The 16,240-nt window shown below is 25.9% G+C and overlaps 2 protein-coding genes across 2 annotated transcripts in view; both read right to left on the bottom strand.

Annotated features, from left to right (window-relative positions):
• Positions 1 to 221: 221 nt before the first annotated feature.
• On the bottom strand, positions 222 to 844 carry LOC100214416 (large ribosomal subunit protein uL13m). The gene has a single exon (XM_065807239.1). It carries the CDS (start codon positions 803 to 805, stop codon positions 296 to 298), a length of 510 nt encoding a protein of 169 aa, XP_065663311.1. The 5' UTR covers positions 806 to 844; the 3' UTR covers positions 222 to 295.
• Positions 845 to 1,320: 476 nt separating this feature from the next.
• The window catches only part of LOC100198004 (pre-mRNA-processing-splicing factor 8), a 49,178-nt gene continuing 34,258 nt past the window's right edge, over positions 1,321 to 16,240 (bottom strand). Inside the window, exons 15-36 of the mRNA XM_065807238.1 lie at positions 15,079 to 15,271; positions 13,275 to 13,462; positions 12,938 to 13,176; positions 12,461 to 12,818; positions 11,844 to 12,068; positions 9,329 to 9,512; positions 8,983 to 9,254; positions 8,571 to 8,870; positions 8,321 to 8,467; positions 7,939 to 8,099; positions 7,661 to 7,852; positions 5,967 to 6,214; positions 5,705 to 5,823; positions 5,504 to 5,617; positions 4,745 to 4,819; positions 4,364 to 4,609; positions 4,240 to 4,286; positions 3,582 to 3,963; positions 3,343 to 3,483; positions 2,109 to 2,248; positions 1,800 to 2,002; positions 1,321 to 1,722 (exon numbers count right to left, since the gene is read on the bottom strand). Of these exons, the coding sequence (XP_065663310.1) occupies positions 1,571 to 1,722; positions 1,800 to 2,002; positions 2,109 to 2,248; positions 3,343 to 3,483; positions 3,582 to 3,963; positions 4,240 to 4,286; positions 4,364 to 4,609; positions 4,745 to 4,819; positions 5,504 to 5,617; positions 5,705 to 5,823; positions 5,967 to 6,214; positions 7,661 to 7,852; positions 7,939 to 8,099; positions 8,321 to 8,467; positions 8,571 to 8,870; positions 8,983 to 9,254; positions 9,329 to 9,512; positions 11,844 to 12,068; positions 12,461 to 12,818; positions 12,938 to 13,176; positions 13,275 to 13,462; positions 15,079 to 15,271 (4,326 nt within the window). The 3' untranslated portion in view covers positions 1,321 to 1,570. The remainder of the gene's footprint in view (positions 1,723 to 1,799; positions 2,003 to 2,108; positions 2,249 to 3,342; positions 3,484 to 3,581; positions 3,964 to 4,239; positions 4,287 to 4,363; positions 4,610 to 4,744; positions 4,820 to 5,503; positions 5,618 to 5,704; positions 5,824 to 5,966; positions 6,215 to 7,660; positions 7,853 to 7,938; positions 8,100 to 8,320; positions 8,468 to 8,570; positions 8,871 to 8,982; positions 9,255 to 9,328; positions 9,513 to 11,843; positions 12,069 to 12,460; positions 12,819 to 12,937; positions 13,177 to 13,274; positions 13,463 to 15,078; positions 15,272 to 16,240) is intronic.

Here is a 16,240-nt window from a genome sequence, read left to right as displayed (position 1 = left end):
TTTATAGTAATTTAGAACTTTAAGTTTACTTATTCAACATAATTAGTAATTTATTATTAATTAATTAACACAATTAAACAATCAATTAGTAAATTACAACGCAATTTAAAATGATCTTTTAAACTTAAAATATATAATATATTAAATTTGTAATATATTTCATACCTTTTAAACTGGAGAAAGAAAATCAGGCAAAAGTTCTTTAAAAAAATACAAATAACGCTATTAGCATTAATCATTCGTAAAAAAGTATAATAAATAAAAACATAAAGTTATATACAGAAACCTAAAGCAACTAAAACAATCTTGGATAATTATTTATTTCATCTGCTGTATATTCATCTAATCTTCTTGGCATAGGGTGAGGCGCTTTTAACTTGGCATATATGTTTGTAGCAAATGGATGTTGATCATCTTCGAACAAGTGCAACCGTTTCATTTGTAAGTTTCTAGATCGAGTTTTAGGCATCATTCCGCGCACCGCCCTCCATAAAATTTGACAAGGGTCATTTTTAAAGACTTCTTTAGCCTGTATTTCTTTTAATCCACCAGGATATCCAGTATGATGACGATAAATTTTACTTTCCCAAACGCGATGTCCTTTCATATATATATGCTTACAATTCGTAACAACAACATGATCTCCAAGATCACTGCATGGATGGTATATTGGTTTGTGTTTTCCTAATAATATTTGGGTTATATAGCCAGCAAGCTTCCCATTCATTTGATCTCGAGCATCAATCAAGTACCACACTCTTGCATTAGTCAGAAAACTCTGAGAAGAACGCACAATAAATGACATTCCCCTAAAATTAATACAAACATCTGTATTTATATTGTAGATATAAGCAAACATACATAAAAATACATGTTAACATATGCTTATGCATTCATATTTGTATGTTAAAATATCTAATAATATATTGCAAATTAAAAAATATATAATTTGAAACATAAATACTTGCACCAATGTTTCTAAAACGAATAAAATTAAATACAACAATAAATAAAATAAAATACAACAATTATACAATTATTTCTTTTTTTTTTTTTGATTTAATGATTTCAAATTCGACAGCAAAAATGAGAATTTAAAAGCTAAATATATATTTAAAAAAAATTCTTTTGCTTCAATATACAAAATAAATTAATGAATTTGATGATATAAAAAGAAACTCAAGATGCATAGCTTACACATAAAGATTGATGGATTAAAGCATATAGCTGTAAAAGTAAAATATATAGCTTATACTCAGATCAATGAATATATTAAACAAATTAAAAAACCTTTAATAACAACAACAAAAAAAACTAATATAATCAATAGTTTTTTATATTTCCATTATTATTTTTATTTCAATAATAACAATTCCAAAACATGTCAGTAATTACTGTGCATTCTTTGTCAAATATCGCGTTCATCGGAACCACGCTTCTCAAAAAAGGGTACCATGACTAATTGAAGACTATCGATGAACTTTTTTTTTAAGAACACTTTTTCTAATTTACCAGAAAAAAAAATTCTGTTAATAAGCATTACTATTTCTTCATTTGAAAAACAATTTACTTAAGCAAAAGCGTCTTCTCGATCTGCTGATTGTTCGGTTTCATCAATGTTACTGAAGTTAAGGAAATGTGAGGGACGATGTACTTCATGATAGAACTCTTTTGGATTTGAAAGTTGAAGCTCGTAACGCATGTTTCCAGAATGCCTGACGCCTAAATTATTAAGACACTTTTAGTAACACTATAAACTTCAATATAAAACTTATTTGTAAAGCAAACAATAAATTTACCCATAAAATTGTAGTTCCAAGGTCCCTGTGATGGCACCATAAAAAAGCCCAAAAATCGATCTGATAACAACATCTGTACCTTTTCATAATGTGAAGGCAAATAACCTCTAGGATTGTTACCCGTGTCTTTGTTATTACGGCCCCATTCAAATCCAGACGGCGTCAATTTATAGGCAGTCAAAGAACACGATCCAGGCGTAAAGCTAGTTAAATTCAGATTTAAAAAAAAATTTTAAAATATACATTATTAAAACTTGATAAAAAAAATTTGACAACTTACAAATATTGCTAAAATAGAAATTTACAAACCTGCATGTAATAATAATTGTTTTCTCGCCATCCCAACTTGGATTATCAGCCATAATTTTAGCATGGGTGGTAACATCTTGAGGTGATAATTGAGGCAACTCATTGGGCTGGGTGTGTATCCATCCAAGAGGTTCCATTTCCTGTAAAAAGTTGTAAAGAAAGTATAGTTTTAAAATTCTTTAAAAAATTCATAAAAAAGTTATCGGTCATACTATAGAGAAGATTACATGACAGAGATTTAATTGGGAAAGAAAGTTTGCTAAACTTTACTCTATTCCCATTGCAAAAAAATTTGTAACTTTATTTTATCATAAAATATTTAATTTTTAAACTTTCCGAATGATAGATTTGAGGAATAAAAACTTATAACTAAAAAAGTTTTTGTTGTACATTTATACACTTCTCTCTTCTTGCTTAGTCAATGCATTGAATAATTGAAACGCAATTTTTTATATTTTTGCCAAGAATTGGTTATTCATAACTTCAGATAATAAAAAAAATAATAAAGACTTAGAGAAAGCAAAATAAAAAATTTATAAAAAAAAACTGGAAAGAAGAGAAGCCATTAAAACATTTTTACTAAAGTTTTTTTATATTAAAGTTTTTTTTTGTATAAAATTAAAATTTTTATATATAATGAAAGTGCAGCGCTTAAATACAAAATAATTTGAGGAGGGAAAAAATAGAACAAAAAATAACAAAAATATAAAACTGTGGATGCTTGCTAAAACCAAATCCTCAGCCAATGTATTTATTAACACTGTTGTCTATACCAACTTTAGTATGTTGTCATAATAAATTCAATCAATTCAATCAGTTTAAATAAACTCAATTAATCCAAGTTATATGGTTAATATAAAATTCAACTGCTAAAGTTGTAAACATCAATTATGTCCAGAAAGATTTATCCTTGGATTGAAAGAAAGAAACAAAATTAACAAAAAAAATGTGCAGCATAGTTGTTGAACCTAGAAGTCAATATGTGTTATTTTTTATTTATGTAAATTGCAGTCAATCAGAAGCTTGGAATGTGTTTTATAGCGTTTAAAAACTGTAGGCAATAGCATCAACAGATGAAAAGACATTTAAAAAATAAACTTAACATTGAGCCTTTGCACTACACAAGTCAAAGATACAATAACAAGAGTACATTGTAAACCCTTTTACTAACTTACTATCTAAAAAAAACGATTTACACAGATTTTATATCTAGCCTAAATTAACCAAAAAATACCTTTAAAAAGTCGTGTTGAGGTAAAGATTGAGGCAAATGAACAGTTTGATGAGTACCCCACTGTGGTACAAGCACAATACAGCGAATCTCTTTTACTTGAGGGTTATCAGTAGGACTAACTCCATACATGTAACCAGCAATCTTAACACATACAATAAAATAAAAAAATACATTAACAATAAAAAAATAGAATTAATAAATAATAATAGTAAGAAAATAAAATTAAAACAAAAGCTTACTTGAGTACGAAGATCTGATATGACAATAAATTTTTTGAGAACATTCTTCGGTAAAATATAAGTAAAGCCAGTTTCCTTTATATCATCAGATGAAACATAGATGTGATTGGTTCTCAAATGTAAATTAGTAGCTGAAATAGCACGAACTCTCCATTCTGTTTTGGAAGAGAATGTTGATCTTTCATAATTGCTAGTTGTCGAAACAATTATTTCATCACCATGTATATTTGTTGTTTTTGTTGTTGTTGCAGTAAGCTGAGACTGATCTTTAGTTTGCTTTTCAATTTCAGCAATCTGTTGTCTTTGTTGAGATGGTGCAGATATTTCCATACCCAAAATGATATCACGAATTTCTGACTGTGTTAATGAAGCAACATTGACGCTAATAAGTTTTTAGAAGAGATAAATTAACACTTTTCACCAAAAGAAAATAAACACAGTGATAAAAGTATAAACAAACTTGTGTGTTTGTGTGTGTATACAAACTAATGACAGCAGAATTAAATCAAGTTATTATGGCATACCATTTTAAACAAATTAAAAAATTACAACAGGAAATTTTCACCACCACAAAACTTTTGCAATATTAAATGTCCAGACATTACATTCACCAACAAAACTTACAGAGCAACAAAAAAAAAAAAAGCTAAATAATTACTTGTTCTTTTTGCCATAGTCAGCTAAAATTAAGTCTTTAAGTTGTACCTAAACAGAGTTTAAAAGGATAAACGAAAAGCATATTTTAAAGTAAAACCTAATAAACGTAACTTAACAAAACATACCTCAATTCTAACCCACTCATCATCTGTTACAGTAGGCCATATATGATGTGGTTCAGTGATAGTTGTTTTATCTGGTTTAAGAATAACTTTTGTTCGATCAGTATTTACATGCAAAGCTCGAAGAATCAAGATTAATCTGGAAAACGCAGTATATGAAGATATTGTCTTTAGCCAATCATCATACAAATTAAATAAAACCATTTGCGGTTCAGTTGCTTTTAAGATCAGATCACCAAGTTTCTCTACCTGAAAAGTATTCAAAATTTATTTTATTGACAAACCTAATTAGATGGCTCCACACTTTAGGGAGATTTTTACACTTTAGGGAGGAAACAATTGAAATCTTATGAGTATAACATACAAATACAAAATGAATCTTACTTTAAGACAAGCTTGGAATGGTAATTGAAGTTCACTGCCTTTAATGACAATATTTGGAAAATCCAACAGATGTACCTATTAAAAGAAGACTTTTTATAACAAATAAAACTAAAAAACAAAATATTTTAAACAAAATTTATTAATGTTTTACAACTTTTTAAACAATTACTAAACTAGGTCACTTTTCAAATAGTTGAAAAGTAGTACCTAAACACTAATGTTTTTAAAAAATAAATTTACATGTGTACTGTTAATAAGGTGAAAATAAATGCTTTTATAAGCTTTTTTCAACAAAAATTGCTTACTGTAAAAATGTAAAACAACAATGTTAAAAAAAATATTTAATTACTACAAGTACCAAGTTGTTTATAAGGATGTACACTACCAGGGTGTTTTTGATAACGTCAACATTTGAGTGCCGCCCAAATTAAAAACTGAGGACCTTTTTTTCGGCACTTTTTTTTTTTTTTTTGCAAAAAAACGCTGAATTTTGGTAATATTTCTGCTAAATTTTACCGGGACAGGGGGAGAGGAAGTTCCACCGCACAAATCTTTTTCCTAGAATAGCCCCTGACTACTCAGATGATTTAGCTATTCTGGCTGGTGTAAATTTAATTTTATATTTTAATTTGTATTGATGTGCCCGAAGCACACAAACAGATTATTTTTTTAATTTGAGCATTTTTTTAAATCAACTAATTCTTTTATTATAAATTCTTTCATAAAACTCTGATTTGTTTAATTAATATATTCAAAAACCTCTAAAGGATCCAACATTCCTTTTCTTGTAACAATAATTTGCTTGGGCTGTTCTTCGACTGGCAATGATCTAATTAAGGCTGCAACCTCTTCAGCAGTTTTCCATTTGGCTAACTAATCAATAGATATTTATGCCAATTAAATATATAAAGATTACATAATAAAAAACTATAATGAAAAATATTCTCCTTAAAAATTTACCTGACCAAGACGTTTCTGCCCTGCCCATACTGAAGTATGAATAATTTTTAGAAAAAGTTGTCCTGTTCTTGGATTAAAAATGAATATTGCACCATTAATGGGTTTTGTAGTTAAGTTACCTATCAAATTAATTTTTATTTTTTTAATAACTTTCTAATAAAACTTTTAATGAATTTTTTTCCGAAAAAAGGAAAAATTAAAATTTGCTTTTCTTTAACAAATATTTATTAAAGAAAATAATTATAATAAATTAACATCAAACCTTCAAATGTTTTGTGAATGGTGACCCGATACACATTAGTATCATCAACAAACCATATAATTTGATTTGAAAAAAGTTCACCATAATTTTGAGAAGACAGGTATGGCTCTGTTGGCTCACTTGAGTATAGCTGTAGAGCTTTCCGAACACGCTCACGAAGTACATACAAAGCAGGATTGGCTTTCATTATTTTAGCCATAGCTTGCTGAATCAATGGCTTCATTCCTGGAACCCAGTTACCAAATGCACTAAAACAAATTATTAAAAAAGTTAACAAAAACACTGATAAATCAGATAAAAAAGTTAACAAAAACACTGATAAAAAGTTAACAAAAACACTAATAAATTTTCTACAAAAAAGTCAATTCAAATGTTCTCACTTTTTTCTACCAAAAAATTTTTTGAATAAAAAAAAATATTTAAAGATCAGGTTTGACCAGGAAGGAGCGCAATTTCACACGATAAATGACCACGCAAATAATACTTGTGAAGATTTGACCACAGTTTTTAACATCTTAAAAATGCGCTGAAATAAATGGTTTTTAATTACGTTAAAAATAGATAACTTCGACACATTAATCTTTACTATCGTTTTTATATTAGCAAAACGCTTATAAATGAAGTAACTAATGATTTAATTAAAGTATCAAAGAAAGTTGTATAAATATTTATATTATTATTTATATAAGTTTTATTCTGAAAAAAAATTCTTACATAATAAAAAGAATTATAATAAATATTATTAAAAGAATATAGAAAAAAAATAAAGAAAAATTTATAAGCAACAATTTTAAAAAACGATTGTCTCTTAAATAAACTTTATATAAGAATCATTGAAGTTAATACACTCGAAAAGAAGAAAAGTTTTGTTGTGAAGAAAAAAAACAAACTTTTTTGAAAGCCGTTTGAATTACTTGGATCTTAACTTATATCTTTATATTATTAAAATGCATTTAAATAAAGTAACAAATCTTTGCTAATGATTTTTTATATAAAGGATTTATAATATTATGTAAATTTTTTATAGTCATTTTATATAAATTATTAATAAATATATATGATAATTTATATATATATATTATCATATATATTTTAAATATAAATATGTATATAAATTTTATATATAAATATATATATACACACATATATATATATACATGTATATATATATATATATACATGTATATATATATATATATACATATATATATATATATATATATATATATATATATATATATATATATATATATATATATATATATATATATTATAGTTATTTAAGTATGTATTTTTTATTATAAATGACTTTAAATAAAAAAATTTTTCAACTTTATAAAGAAATTATTTAATTATTTTTTCTTTTGTTTACGTTACTATAAAAAATTGTTAAGCATCTTTTTTTTAACTTTTAAATGTGCATATTTCGTTAGATTAAGGAGTTTTTTTTTAATAAAAGTTGTTACTTTATTTAAATTGGTTTAGCATAACATTATATTATAAAAACATTAATAAAGATAAACGATTTAAAGCTATTTAATTCAAACGTAATTTAAATAATCTTATCGTTATAGTTTATTATTTATTTTAGCTTAATTTAAATTTTATTTTTTTGATTTTAGTTTTAGTTAAGTCATATGCCGTGAAATCGCACACCTTCCTAGCCAAGCCTGAAAGATGCTAAATAAGCAAACCTATGGAGATTATAAGCAAGATCAACACCTATCAGCACACCAGTAGGTGATGGATATATACTCATATTATCAGTAGTGTAATCAAGAAACTTTGCACGAGTGTATCTTTCAACATCATGTGAATCATAGTCTCCCCAACGTAGCTGAACATCAATCCAGTATTTTTGAGTTGTCGTGTTATCCATAGTGTCTCTAATGAAATAATAAATATCTAACTACATTACTGAAATACTGTATAAACATAATACTAAACATTTTAAGAAACATCATTTGCATACTTAGAATCAGCAAGTAAAGATGGTTTTGAAACATTCCATTTATAAGCAGCAAATAACAGAATATCTGCACAAGAACTGTTCATTTTATATGATTTACGCGGGTGAATAGTTTCTTTTTGAACTGTTTCAATTTCAAGTGCATCCAATTCTTGATCAAATACCTAAATATTATTTGTCCAACTCACTTTGATAATTTAAAAAAAAAATTTTCTGGCTGTTTTTTCTTGGCCAATTTTTAATATATAATCAAATAAAAATATTTAACACTGAATTTAAACTTGAATTTAAAGGTAGAACTTAAAAAAAAATTTTTTAATTGTTACTAATTTTAAATTCAAACAACATTCAAAAATTAAATGAAAATAATCAAATTAAGTAATACCTGACAAAGATCCATAACAATACTTTCATGGACTTTTTGCCATAAATGAGCTCGAAATATTTGAATAAGAGAAATTTTTAAAGTAGGTATTTTACCATGCATAAATATACCAGTCAAGTCAAGCTGTACTTGAAAACCAACATAGACCTAAAAAAAGAGAACAAATTATAATAAAATAGTAATGCAAACCTTTTACATTGTCATAAAGGACTAAATTTTGAAATTATTTATAAAATATTTTATAACACACGTTAGCTCTGTTGATAGTAGGTGACCACCATAATGTAAAACGACGATTGGGGATTTGATTTAAACCAGATCGCTGTGCATTAGTTAACTTTTTATATTTCATAGACTCCTCAAAACCACTAGCTTTTTCCCAAAATAAACCCTCCCAGGTTGGAAAATAAGTTCCTTTAAATAGAGTGTGTTCTAAAATTCCTTCAACACCACCCAGGGCTTGTATCATATCTGTTCGATAATTATTTAGATTCCATAGTTTTCCATCATGACGCTGATGTGTCCACCAGAAAGGGTTTTGCTTTAAAACCTAACAACATAAATAAAAGTTAAGATATATTTGCATAAACCTAATAAATTAAGTCTTTCAAAATAAGTTTATTATTTTATTGATCAATAAAAGAAAAAGCTAATGTTGTGACCTGGTATTGCTTAAAGTCAGTTCTCACTCTCCAGCCTTTATCATAAGCAAGGGTATGTCGATCTTTTTGAAATAGAGTATTGATACGAGGTATTCCTCTATCCCAAGAATCTTCTAAATCTTCTAGAGTCAATCTTCGATTTTGTGCATTGGCTTCTTGTCTTTTTAGTGCATACTCTGCCCAGACACGCTGTGAATCAATAAACTCACTCTCCCAAGGTTGCACATAGCGATACAAATTTGGAATAACTTGGTCTTCATCATGACTCATTCCTTTAAACAATAAAAATTATAATAAAAAAATGAAAGTAAATAAGAAAATTAGTAAACCATTTGATAGAAATTACCAGATCTGAAATGAGTAATCCCAACATCTGTTTGCTTAGACCACCGAAGATCAGATTGAGGAATAAGTACATGACCCATTGATAACATACCAAGACCACCAAGTTCTTTAGGAGTATAAAATACAACAGGAGGAAAACGACTAGGCATTTTAGAATTAAGCCCAATTTTAATACGAGTTTGAATCTAAAATATAAAATATAATAATAAAGCATATATAACAAATAGGTCTAATAAAAATAAAAATCAATAATTGTTTATAATGTCAGAGTGACCACTCAAAGTGAAATTCCATGACTTTTCATAAATTTCTATTATAAATTACTAGGGTAAAATATCCAGTGTACATAATGCACTTAGCTATTGCCACTTAGTCACCAAAACATGCGAACTAAAAACTAATTGCTAGAAAGTTTTAAAATCATGCCTGAAAAAACCCTCAGACAATCTATATACACGCATACATACAAACACACATATATGTATAATTAATAAAAAAAAGTGGAATAAAAACAACTCAAAAATACAATTTTTAAATTTTAGAATTTAAAAAAATAACTATTAATATAATATATCTTTAATAAAATAATTACGTAAAAATAATATATATTATTATAAATATATTTTTTTGTTGGGAAGCAATGGTGATTTAAACTCTAGTTGAGTTTTTGGGTTGAATTATGGTTGTTTAAGTCATCTTCATATGTTAACATATGCTGCTTTATATCAAAAGTTAATCTTGAACATTGAACATCTAATGTGACTTTACCTATAGCTTTTTGAATGGTTAAAATGGTCAAAATAGGTGCTACACATCATTAATCTAACAAAGTCTCTAATATTTTGATAAACCCTACTATCTATCTCTTGCTCATTAAACTAACACTTTACCAGATTTTTATTATTTGTTATTTTTCTGCTCATATAATTAAAAAAAAAACCAACCATGCAGCAAAACACACATTTAAAGTGTTTTTAGATCACACTTAATGTCAAAGTGTTTAAAACTTAGTGAACGAACTTAGTATACAGTGACATTAAACTTAATTTAAAGCTTAAATAAATTATTAATTATTATAAAATAATTTTTACATATATATATATATATATATTTTTTTTTTACAATATATAATACAAACTAAAGTATGTTAATAATTCTATTTTCGTTGTTTTGATTGAATTTTGTGCTAATTTCAATATTTTGATCAAATTTTGTGCCGATTTTAATGTTTTGATTGAATTTTGCGCTCATTTCAATGATCAATTCAATTTAATTTCCAATTGAGCCAAATTTCCTACATTTCTTCTGAAATCAATGTTACTAATTCTATTAAATTAGTTGTTTGTTTGTTGTTGTTTTTTTAATTAAAATGTCATTATTAAAAACTGTGTTGATCCTTGGTTTTTTGGCAGTTTTGAAAAAAAAGACAATTACTTTCAAGTTTAAACTAAAGCTATTAGGACTTAATAATTAATGAAATATTCTTACCAGTTTCTAAAGACTAGCAAGCTTACTATACAAAAACTAGCAAGCTTACTATACAAAAACTAGCAAGCTTACCATATAAAGAAACTAAAAAAAAAGATTTGTTATACTTCTTAAATTGCTGATTTTGTATTCTGACCCATCAAAAATCAACTTTTTAGATTTGTAATTCTTTAGTTTGTTCTGATTACTATTATGCATAAATTTATATTTTTATGTTTTAAAAATAGAGCGTTATATGTATGAACTAAGCATGTTTTTTCTACTTCTACTATGTTTCTACTGCTACTACTACTAAGTTTTTTATTATTATTTTTAGATTAGAAACTTTAAATACGAGTAAAACCTAAAAGATTTGATGTTGAAATTTTCAGGATATGCTTTTTTCATAAATATAAACTAACCCGCCAAATTTCATTAAAATATAAGGTGCTTTAAGTTGGTATCTTAAATTTTTAGTCTATTTGGCATATAATTACGCTTTATTATAACAACTGCAGGTTGTTAAGACAAAAAAAACATAATTTAGTTATGTTTTAAATTATCTACACCTTGGTTTCTATCAATAAATAAATATTTTATGCAATTAGCAATAATAATTATGTATGGTCAATCTTATAAAATATGCTAACATTATACCCAAATATATCTTTTCTCACTGGTTTGTCTAAATCTAGAAAAATTTAATATCAAAAGTTGTAAATGCTGAAACTATTCTAATGTTTGGAAAGAAATCAACTCTTTTAATAATAGAATAATACTTTTTAAATGAAGTATGCAAAACCTTTTTGTTTGTATTAACTATATTGTTGCTCAGTATTAGACTATATAGTACAACGTGTAATTATGGGGCAATAATTTTTACTTCATTTTAAAATTCAATATTGAAAAAATTTATTTTTGTATTAAAATAATGTTTGAAAAAAAAAGCTAGTTACTATAAAAAACAAAAAGGAAAAAATCTAAAAACTTTTGATGCAAAAATCATATATATGCAATGAAATCAGACTATACCATAAAAAAATAAAAACCTTGTTTTCACATTTCACCAATAAATCTAATAACTCTTGTGTATTAACCACAGATTCTCTAAAATATGTCATTAAACCAATTAACGCAGTATTCCATTTATTTACAATTTTAGTAAAAGTTGTAGAACCAGATGCCATCAAGATCTGCCTTACACGATTATGAAATTTGTTCATATAATCATCATCAACACGAAGGAAACATTGTGCTGTTCGTTCTTTTGTAACCTTTACAAAAAAAAAAAAAAAGGAGAAGTCTAGCAAAAAGGAAAATCAAATTCCTATTATGAAAAATAATAGTGACAAAATAAAGGTTTCTAATTTTTTTATTGTTTAAAAGTTAACTTATTTTTCATACTCTGCTATATCAAAAAAAAGTTGGCATATATTACCATAATGGTACACATGTATATGTAATATTACCATAATGGTACCTTTTCTTTAATTCTTTAAAAAGAAGTCATTGTATTAAAATAAAATTAAAAGCATTCAATTAATTTAAAATCAAAATCAAAATGACAATAATAAAATGCTTATTTTCTAAAACAAAATTATTTTACTAAAATGTAAAACTAAAATATAAAAAATTTAAAAATCTTTATTAAAATATGATAAATTACTTCATTTTGTAAGTTCCAAACTCCATCACGATGAGTAAACTCTTCACTAGTCATTCGAACCTTTGGAAGTAATCGGCACTCAAAACCACACATATTAAATAGTAAGTTTGGATTATCTTTACTATATACAGAAACAAAACTTTCCTCCCATTTTAATGTTGAAACAGATCGTGGAAGTCGATTTTTGATGTCCCAGAATACAGCTCTACCCAGATTCACATCATGTTTCATGAGACGCATCCTAGCATCACGAGGCCAACACTTTTTATTATTGTAGCCGACAATATTCTCATTATTTGGATCAGGGTGTTCAGTTAGGTAGCGTTGAATAAGATCTCTAGCATCTTCTGCTGAAAATCTATATAAACATTAACAATGAATATGATGATAAATAATTAGGAAAAAGTCAGAAGCATTTTAATAAACTATAAATAACTTAATTAACAATAAATAAAACTTTGTTTAAAAAGTTACTACCTAAAAAATATATGAATCCTATCAACATATCTCGAATACAATCGAATTGGATGAGCTGATTCAATATCTGTACTTTGAAAAGTTAAAAAATCATTTGGCATTTGTGGTGGGCCTGCCATTTCACTAGCTCTACGAAGACCTAACACAAGAAGGTCCATTACAAGTCCATAATACTGCACAATGAATGAAGCAAATTGTAGACCTCTGATGATTCCATATGAGTTTGTATGATTCATATCCTGTAATTAACTATGTTTTATATACAAAATTTTAAACAAAAACAACAATAAATTTATAAACAACATTTAAAACCACAAAAATAAAAAAACTAATTTACCTTGTAATTAATAACTATGTTATTCTTGGCAGTCATGTAATCTGCAATGTTATGATCAACAATCAATCTAAGCAATCTGTTAAGTAATGTTAAATCTATCTTTTCATATATTTTGTCAAACTTTGATTCCATCATAACATTACATTCTCCCTCTCCAGTTTCCCAAACATCTTGTAAATTATTGATACCTAATATAATTTTTCTTTATTAATTTTTAAAGTAGATTAAGAGCAAAAAATTAAAATTTGTAAAGTTAAAAAAATTAAGCAAAATTTTTCTTCTATATAAGCAAATATTTTTCTATATAAATAATGATAGATACATTTATTTATTGTTTAAGTTAGTTCAAGAGATACACAAAATGTTGTTGCTTTTTTAGTTAAAGTTCAACTAAAAATTGACAGTGAAATTAAGGAAGAAAAAAAAAGAAAATTTTTTACATATTAATACTATCAAATCAAAAATAAAAGCGTTTAACTTTATTTTAATCTAATAATTAATTTTATTTTAATCTCATTAATTTAATTAACCTCCTAATTATTGTAAATATTGTAAGTAAAAAATAGTCTGCCAAAAATTGATAAAATTAATGTAAAAACAAGTTGAATACAATACTACTGGGGAAGTGGTGGGCATTGAACTCAGAACTCCTTGTATAAGCACTTTATTACTACACCACCATATATGTAATCAAATATAATAAACATTTAGATTTTACTTATATTTAAATCATTTAAAATTTGTTTAAATGTATTTTAAATCACGCTTAAATCACAGCCACATAAATTTGAAAATGAAATTTCATGACTTTTCATATATTTTTAAACAATTAGTAATAAACTATTAGGGTTAAATGTTCAGTACTCCTCATGTGCTTAGCTCTTGCCACTTAGTCATGAAAAAACATCTAAAGTAAAGCTTAAAAAAACTTACAACATTTTCACATTACAACAAACAAATTTCTAAGAGACATGATACCTTTAAAGACCAAGTAATGACAACAAAAGCACATGAATAAGAAACTATTGTGAAGTTTAAGAGGGAATATTTTTCAAAAAATAAAATATTTTCCAAACTTTCCAAAAATATATAATACATATAATAAACAAGGTGACCAGGGCAGCAATAAAATAATAAACAGGATGAACTGACCTGATCATAACTAATTGATACAAACTTAAACCATATTTAAGAATGAGTTTTAATTATTTAACTGATACCTTATTTTGATAAATATTAAAATTTAAACTATGTTCTGAAAAGTAAATGTTTAAATTTTACCTGACTCATTGCAATAAAATGATCTTTAATTTACACTGCAATAATCTCTTTTCTAAAAAGGTCTTAGACTAGACATACTAGTACTTTTTTTTTGAAACATCTTCAAAATATCAGTTGTAGAAAAAAAAATTTTCCCTGACTTTCAATAAAAGCTTAGGAATTTCATGACATTTTCCATTACTAAATCCCTTTTCCATGAACAATGGCTACCATGCAGATATGCCATACAAAAAACTTTAAAATAAATTTTTTCAGCACAATATCAAACGATCATTTTGATCAAATTTTAAACTACCCTTATAACCACTCTGCAAAAAATTTTGTTACAAAAGTTAATGTAATTTACAATTACATCACGCAAATTTAAATGCTATATAATATATTAAATTAATGATCGAAATTCTTATACCAATTATTCTTTGCTTATGAATTTTACTATAAAGAACTTTAAAATAAACTATAAAGAATTTTTTTTTATAAAATGATAGATTATAATTTATTTAAGATATTTAATTGTTTTAACCTTGGCACCATTTGTAAACAAGTAGCGGAGGAGGCTCTGTATCCGCAGGTTTAATCCAAGGAGGAAATAAGCGCCTTTTATCTGCTTCATACCATAAATATTGATCTAGATATGCATCTGTTATTTTTTCTAGTGGCTCTACATCATAAACAGGAACCAAATGACTGTATAAATCCATAAACTCTATGCCAACCTTTAAAAGATTTACAAAAAAATATTTAGCAAGACATTAAAAAAAAGATGACAGAAAAAAATCAAACAACATTTGTATAATTAAATAAAACAATTTTTGAAAACTAACTTAATTATTTTAATTTTACTCTTGGGTGAAAATGTCTGAAACTATTTTATAATATTTTTAAACTCCAATGCATAAAGAACACTGCCATATTATTAGGATTAAAAAAATATCTTGAAAGCAAGTAACAAGAAACATTTGAATAAAAAAAGTAATGTATGTTTAAAAGTGATGGAAAAATTCATTGTTTGAATTAAACCATGTCTGTTAAAAAATTATTATAGGTAGTAAAACAAGTAACGAGATTGCAATCAATCCAGTAAAATGTACTACCAAGTTCCAGATAATTGTTTAATAAAAGCTTAGAAGCTAAAATACTAATACAAATAGTGACTTTGACTTTATCAAAATTACTATATAAATAATTTAAGAGGTGTGGTTTAAAAAATCAAACTAAAAATCAACCCGCCAAAAAGCAGTATTTAAATTGAAATAATTACTTTAAAGCTATTTTAAAGAAAATGGTATTAATGAAGCAATAGAAAAAAAAGACAAAATCTTGAACTTATTTTAAGGCAATAAAATATTAGAAAAAGCTGAATCCTGCTTTAAAACTTTTACTATATAAAAACTTGTAATATATCAGTGTTGCTTGTAAACAGAACTTATTCAATAATTGCAAGTGATTGTGGGACCGATATGCAGACAAATTCTTTACTAAATCAACAAATTTCTTAATAATGCAAGCCATTATGGAATTGATGAGATAAAATAAATTCTGTAACATTTGCAAAACCTTACACTAATGTACAATGCGCGTAACACACTTTTGTTATCTGTTTACAGCATTTACAATCAATCTCTAGCAGGTTAGACCAGCGAGCAATATCTGATACTAAGTTCATATCAAATGTTATATATAGA

The sequence above is a fragment of the Hydra vulgaris genome, chromosome 10 (genome assembly GCF_038396675.1).
Source record: "Hydra vulgaris chromosome 10, alternate assembly HydraT2T_AEP".
Lineage (NCBI taxonomy): Eukaryota > Metazoa > Cnidaria > Hydrozoa > Anthoathecata > Hydridae > Hydra > Hydra vulgaris.
This window is presented reverse-complemented; position numbering and strand designations above follow the sequence as displayed.